The sequence below is a fragment of the Pinus tabuliformis genome, chromosome 5_1 (genome assembly GCF_031772625.1).
Source record: "Pinus tabuliformis cultivar Carrire ecotype Pingquan chromosome 5_1, CPIR1, whole genome shotgun sequence".
Taxonomy (NCBI): Eukaryota; Viridiplantae; Streptophyta; class Pinopsida; order Pinales; family Pinaceae; genus Pinus; species Pinus tabuliformis.
The window spans coordinates 907,052,865-907,059,279 of record NC_142305.1 but is presented as its reverse complement, the minus strand read 5'-3'; the positions used below and the strand labels follow the sequence as shown (position 1 = coordinate 907,059,279).

General features: G+C 36.3%; 1 protein-coding gene across 1 annotated transcript; it reads left to right on the top strand.

The window, feature by feature from the left end:
• The first annotated feature begins 324 nt into the window (after positions 1–324).
• Positions 325–4,384, top strand: LOC149167754 (serine/threonine-protein kinase AtPK1/AtPK6-like). Its single transcript, XM_089431587.1, has 6 exons — positions 325–982; positions 3,021–3,103; positions 3,214–3,334; positions 3,534–3,707; positions 3,793–3,900; positions 4,010–4,384. The coding sequence occupies exons 1-6, from the start codon at positions 521–523 to the stop codon at positions 4,298–4,300; spliced, it is 1,239 nt and encodes a 412-aa protein (XP_089287713.1). The 5' UTR covers positions 325–520; the 3' UTR covers positions 4,301–4,384.
• The last annotated feature ends 2,031 nt before the right edge of the window (positions 4,385–6,415 follow it).

Sequence of the window (6,415 nt, the reverse complement as noted above, 5' to 3'; positions counted from 1 at the left end):
CTCTTTTGTAAGCGGCCTGCTTGTAGCTTTGTGTATGGGTGTTTAAAAAAAGCTTTGCATTATTGCATCTGCTCTCTGTGCATAATCCATTCCAATTTAAGGAGGGTTCTTTCTGTTCTTTTTCCATGCTTTTTATTCCACCATGAAATGCATGTTTTAGAACCTTGTTCTTTTTCTGTTTTGGAGTCTCAGTTTTCAATTAAATATTTGTTTCTTACAACTTCCCAGTATTTCAAATATAACATGTGATGCTCTTTCTGTCGTTCTTTCGAGGTCTATGATTTGAAAACTAAACTGCTTAGGTTTGCTGCGATGCAGGTTTAAGTGAAGTTTACCATATGAATTCAAGCTACACTGTTGCATATGGTCTTTCCTGTAACAGGGGAGATAGGCGCAGGTTCTGTTTTTGGATATTGACCTGCCTTTTCCCACGAATTCCTGAGTTTGCATTGGTGTATGGTAGTGCCCAATTGCTCAAGTCTGTTCTCAGAGTGCCTTCTTCTGTGGTATATCTATAGCAATGGTTTCTGCAGGGGTGTCTGCTGTTCTCAGAGATCACAAGTGCAAGTCTTTCATTTTAAGACTTCCATTGGATTCTCAAGAATCCAATGGACAACTGGGATATGAGGAGATTGAATTTTCAGATGTATTTGGTCCTGTTGTTGCTTCATCAGAGAATTTTGGAGGAATTCCTTCGCTTCAGGATCCTCAAACCATAAATCGACAGGGCAGAGCACCGAAAGTCAAGGTTACTCAAAACATTGGAGTTGACGATTTTGAGCTGCTTAAGGTGGTTGGACAAGGTGCATCTGGTAAGGTGTTCCAGGTTAAAAGAAGTGGAACATCAGAGATTTATGCTATGAAAGTTATGAGGAAAGACAGACTTATGAAAAAGAATCATGCTGAGTACGTAAAAGCTGAAAGGGACATTATGACAAGGATTGTGCATCCCTTTATTGTTCAGCTCAGATACTCATTCCAGGTGCCAATTCCTTATCTCTAAATTTTGGTTAGGATTGTTGTCTTCCTGCAATTTTAATTCTAAATTCCATTTTGGTAATGCAAAGATGTATATTAGTTCTTTTAGTGCTCTCATCTTCTATCATCCATCTGTAGAATGTGTCCCTTATTCATGTATGGCCCAATAATTTTGATCCCTTACGGAGTTTGCACTTCAGATTTACAATTTGAAAGTCAAATATATCTTTGCTGTTGTCAATTATGTCTGTGATATATATTCATCTTAATCATCACAACTACCAGAGAGCAATGCTATATTCTCAAATTTCCTTGAAACAATGCCAAGCTGATGTCTAACCTAGGATCTGCATCTTATCAAAAGTATATGCTTGTAAGTTGTAACAATGCTACATCCCTGTTTTCATCAAATTTGAGTAGTGTTTCTTCTTACTCATCTGTAGAAGTTGAGTGAATAGGATTAGGAGTGGATTAGTTTAGTCTTCTTCCAGAATCACACTCTTTCAACGTCCAGTTCCAGCTCGGTGACAGGATTATTTCTAGACATAAGTATTTTAAATTACCTGTGCGCAATAAAGATAAAACTGTATGAATTAATGACTATGTCATCATTAATGATAACGATTGTAAGGTGAGCTAGGTAGTTGGATGACACTATATATGATGCATTTATCACTGTTGTGGAACCCAAGAGTTACCAACACGCTGAACAAACATTCATGACCGATTGCTGAGATCTCCACTCTTAATACCAGAAATTAATATCCATACTGTTGACTTGAAAGAAATTTACGAGTTCCAACACGCCAGAATTTTAAGCCAAAAATCCACTCTGTCCCCTGCACAACAACAACAGGTACTTCAGATCATCCACAAACCAAATAAAACACTTCTGCTCTACTACCAATTTGACACAACAATCTGCAGACCATGCTGATGCAATCCATCCTAACACGAAATACTAAAATACTTTTGGATCAATTCAAACTTGCCACTGTTCTATGTTTCACTTTCGCCGTCTATATTGACTCCAGATCAAGAGTATGGGTAATGAATTTCTGGTCTTGAGAGTGGACATCTCAGCATTAGGTAATGAATGATTGCCTTTTTTTGGTCAGTTTTTCCTGACTTGTATGTCAGACTGCATATTGAGTTGCAGTTACCGTGCCTGGTTGGGGTTGTTTAGTCAGAAACTCTAGGTTTAGGGTAACTAAGTAAATCCTGTATTTGCAGTTTCAAGGTGATCAAATATATGGCATTCACAGGATTGCAATCTGTTTAAATGTGCGTAGTCTAACCTAGGGCTTCCTGATATACTCTTGCTGTAGCATGTTATTCATGAATTACATTCATTAGTCTCTCTACTGTTTGTTTATTTCATCAGAGCATACATAACACACAGTGGATTTATACTCAGAGACTTAGAGGGCAATAGCAAAGAATAATTTTCAGAGATAAACAAATGGAGAAACAACAAGATTACTCAGTCAGAAACAGCGGAATAGATAAGACAATCACTGGAGAACAGAGATCACTTTGCATTACATAACAAGCTTGGGCCTTGGCTTGCTTTCCTTGGCCAGAGAAACTACAAATTTATAGAGGCAGAAGAAGGATCTAGAATCCTATATGTGATTCAGATGGAGATCTAGAAACTATTGGTGGTGTAGAAGAATCCAGAATCTTGCATGTGGTTCTAAAAACTATTGGCAGTGTAGAAGGATCTAGAGTCCTGCATGAATTTGGCTTCACACTTACATAGGGTAACTAAGTAAATCCTGTATTTGCAGTTTCAAGGTGATCAAATATATGGCATGCACAGGATTGGCATCTGTGTAAATGTGCGTAGTCTAACCTAGGGCTTCCTGATATGCTCTTGCTGTAGCATGTTATTCATGAATTACATTCATTAGTCTCTCTACTGTTTGTTTATTTCATCAGAATATGTGATTCATATAATCGAACAAAACCTTTACTGTAATCTGATTATGTTGCAAGGAATCACCGTTTCTGATTGCACTCTCTTTGTTCTATGTGTTCAGACAAAACACAAACTTTATCTTGTATTGGATTTTATAAATGGTGGGCATCTCTTCTTTCAACTTGAACGACAAGGGCTCTTCAGGTACCTTCCAATGCGCCATCCATCTTTCGTCGTGCTTTGTAGGGCTCGATGTTTATTTCAAGGTGCTTGATGTTTATTTCTCTAACATGTTTAATTGCTGTGTTTTCTAGTGAGGATTTAGCTCGGGTTTACGTTGCGGAAATAATTTCCGCTGTCTCATACCTTCATCAAAATGGGATCGTTCACCGGGATCTTAAACCTGAGAACATTCTTCTCGACTCTGAAGGCCATGTAAGTGCTTGTGTCCTGACTAAATTATCTCATTAGGACTACTGTTACTTTGTGCAGTGAGGAAGACAGTTATGCATAGTAAATGTAAATCAATGCCTATGCCTTTTGTTAATTCAAAGTCTTGGAATCTTCTTTCTGCATATTCTTATTTCAATTTCAAAATGTCACAATTGCTAATCCCCACTGGGCAACATTTTAGGTTAAGTTGACTGATTTTGGGCTAGCAAAGGAAGTAGATGAGTCAGGTCGATCCAATAGTATGTGTGGGACTACAGAATATATGGCACCTGAAATCATTCAAGCTAAAGGCCATAATAAAGCTGTTGACTGGTGGAGTGTTGGAATTCTTCTGTATGAGATGCTTACAGGACAGGTAAGCTGCTGTACATATGCAGAATTTTAGGTGTCATTGCATTGGTTAATTCGCATCTGAGCATCAGCTTTTCTGTGATTTGCAGCTTCCCTTCACTGGTAATAACCGCCAGAAGGTACAAAATAAAATCATCAAGGATAAAGTTAAATTGCCACCATTTTTGACCAGTGAAGCCCATTCATTGCTGAAAGGCGTAAGTTTCTGAGCATTCCTTCTTCAAATCCTGCATTATTGTTATTGCTCTGTATGGAATAGATCAGTTGACATACTGTCTGAGGTTATTGCCTCCATGTGATGTGCAGCTGCTGCAGAAGGATCCAAGCAAGCGGCTAGGCAGTGGAGCAAGTGGGAGTGATGAGATCAAAGGACACAAGTGGTTCAAATCAATTAGCTGGAAGAAACTGGAAGCCAGGCAGATACAGCCAGCATTTAAGCCTGATGTTAAGGGGAATTGTTGCACCGCTAATTTTGATAGTTTCTGGACCAACATGCCTCTGGATGATAACGAACCGCCTTCAACTCCAAAAGTAAACAATGATCAACATCATTTCACAAACTACTCATATATCCAACTCAATGACACGGAGCATTAGCCTTACAAGCAATCCGCATCCAGCATTGAAGAAACTAAAATCATTGGAGATTAATTTATAGTTCCGCCATTACTATTCATTCATTATTTATTGGGAGAAACTTCCATTCATTATTATTGACAGAAATATTTAACTTCCTGAACAAAATTAATCTGCAAATGCTATTTATCATAGGTGGGATGCATTATAACAATGTTAATATTGTTAGATCTATTATTTGTGTGATCCATAATGTTAATATTAAATTAAAGAAATAAAATATTATTATATATAATGTTAATTAAATTTATTATCACACATAATGTTAATATTAAATTAAAGAAATAAATATTATTATATATATAATGTTAATTAAATTTATTTAAAAAAGAATGGATAGTTAAGTAAGGATTTTTGTGTTAAGTCTTCAACAAAGGTAACAAAATGCTATACATTCTCTGCATTGTTAATAAAGCATCATTAAACATGGAAGGTTAAATCGAGTTGAAGACCGTGGTGCATAAATTGAAAGCCGAACCTATTCTCTGTGTCAAATGGTCGAGCTGTTGCGGATTGTGAAGACTGTGACTTGAAGTGGGTGGAAACTCCTGCAAATTGGTCGAAAAGTTGATTGAAATCGTGACTGTCAAGGCGGATGCAGTGAATCTGAATTTGGTTGGTATGACAACCTTACTGGGCAAAGGCGTACGTGAGTTCTGCTCTGCGTTGAAGTTTTTTTATATGGATGCGTTGAATAGGTTTTTTGCAGTTGTCTAACCCGAATGTATTTTTGACTTGAAAATCATGCAAATTTGGGTCATATTTTGATAAAATTTCGCAGTAATTTTTTAAAATCTTAATTTTTAGGTGCTCTAAATTTTTTTTGATGGTGCTTAATCTATTTCCATTTAGCGCCAATTTTTTGGTCTCAGTAAACGACTCCGTCTTTTTTTAAATAATGTATTGATATGAAGACTGATATGTATTGATATGGTAGCCCCTTCCTTAAGTTTCCACCACAACATGTCAATGTACTCAATGAGATTTGAACTTCAAATAATGTATTGATATGAAGACTGATATGTATTGATATATGGTAGCCCCTTCCTTAAGTTTCCACCACAACATGTCAATGTACTCAATGAGATTTAAACTTCAGTTTCCACACGTTACTGCGAAATGTGATGGAACGTATGAAGTTACTTTTTAAGGGTGATGTTTAAGTGGATTAGAGTGGAGCACTTTATGCATTAAAAAATAAATGTGTTCCAGCGATATGTAATGGGCATATAATATAAGAAGTGAGTTGAATGAAAGGGATATGGCATATGGTATAGTAAGGAGTTGTGTTTTATTATATTGATGAGTGGTCACATGTCCTAGGTTACATATTTTTACGTTAGAAGTTTAGTGTTTTATTAATTTTTATTTTATTAAGAAGATAAGAAATAAGTTTGTAATTATTTTGAAAATTAGAAGCACATAATTTTTTGAGAATGCATTTAGTTATATTTATTGTTGGAGTGGTTTTTTTTGTTAAAGATAACTATTATGAGTGGTCGAGGAAGATAAAGTGCATGTTAATTTTTAATGAGTTGTGGAAAAGAATTTGTGAAGGAGAAGGAGACAACCCATCGGAAAAACCCACTTTAGATAAAGAACTTGTCATTTAGAAAAACAAGAACAATAGTGCCTATGCCTTGATTGCAACATCAGCGAATAGTGCCTATATTTTTCCATTTTCAAATGCTTTTGAAGCCTTAAAGAAGTTGAAGGAATTGTATGACTCACACTCTGAACTTGTTCAATTGTTGGTCAAGTTGTTCAATCTTGAGTTGAAAAATGATGACCCTCTAGCCTTAGCATCAGAAGTAAAATTCATTATGCATGACATAAAAGCCACTGGTGTTGAAATAGATATCCCTCGCATAGCTTATGTCAAGGCACTATATCCCACCTATTTACATTATCTTGAGTCATTGCAAGCAAGTGGCAACCTTAAGGAGATTACTTTTGACTCATACACAAGATTCTTCTAAAGGAAGAGGTGGCTGAAGAGGAAGAGGAAGAATTTTAGAGGCAGGGGGAACATTTCCAAGGACAAATGTATGATCTTCATTGCATATGATGCAATAG

Excerpts from the sequence above, each read along its gene's own strand:
- LOC149167754 (XM_089431587.1), top strand. The coding sequence starts at position 521 with ATGGTTTCTGCAGGGGTGTCTGCTGTTCTCAGAGATCACAAGTGCAAG. Across the intron at positions 3,104-3,213 it reads GAACGACAAGGGCTCTTCAG|TGAGGATTTAGCTCGGGTTT; the intron begins GTACCTTCCAAT and ends TGTGTTTTCTAG. Across the intron at positions 3,901-4,009 it reads CCCATTCATTGCTGAAAGGC|CTGCTGCAGAAGGATCCAAG; the intron begins GTAAGTTTCTGA and ends TGTGATGTGCAG.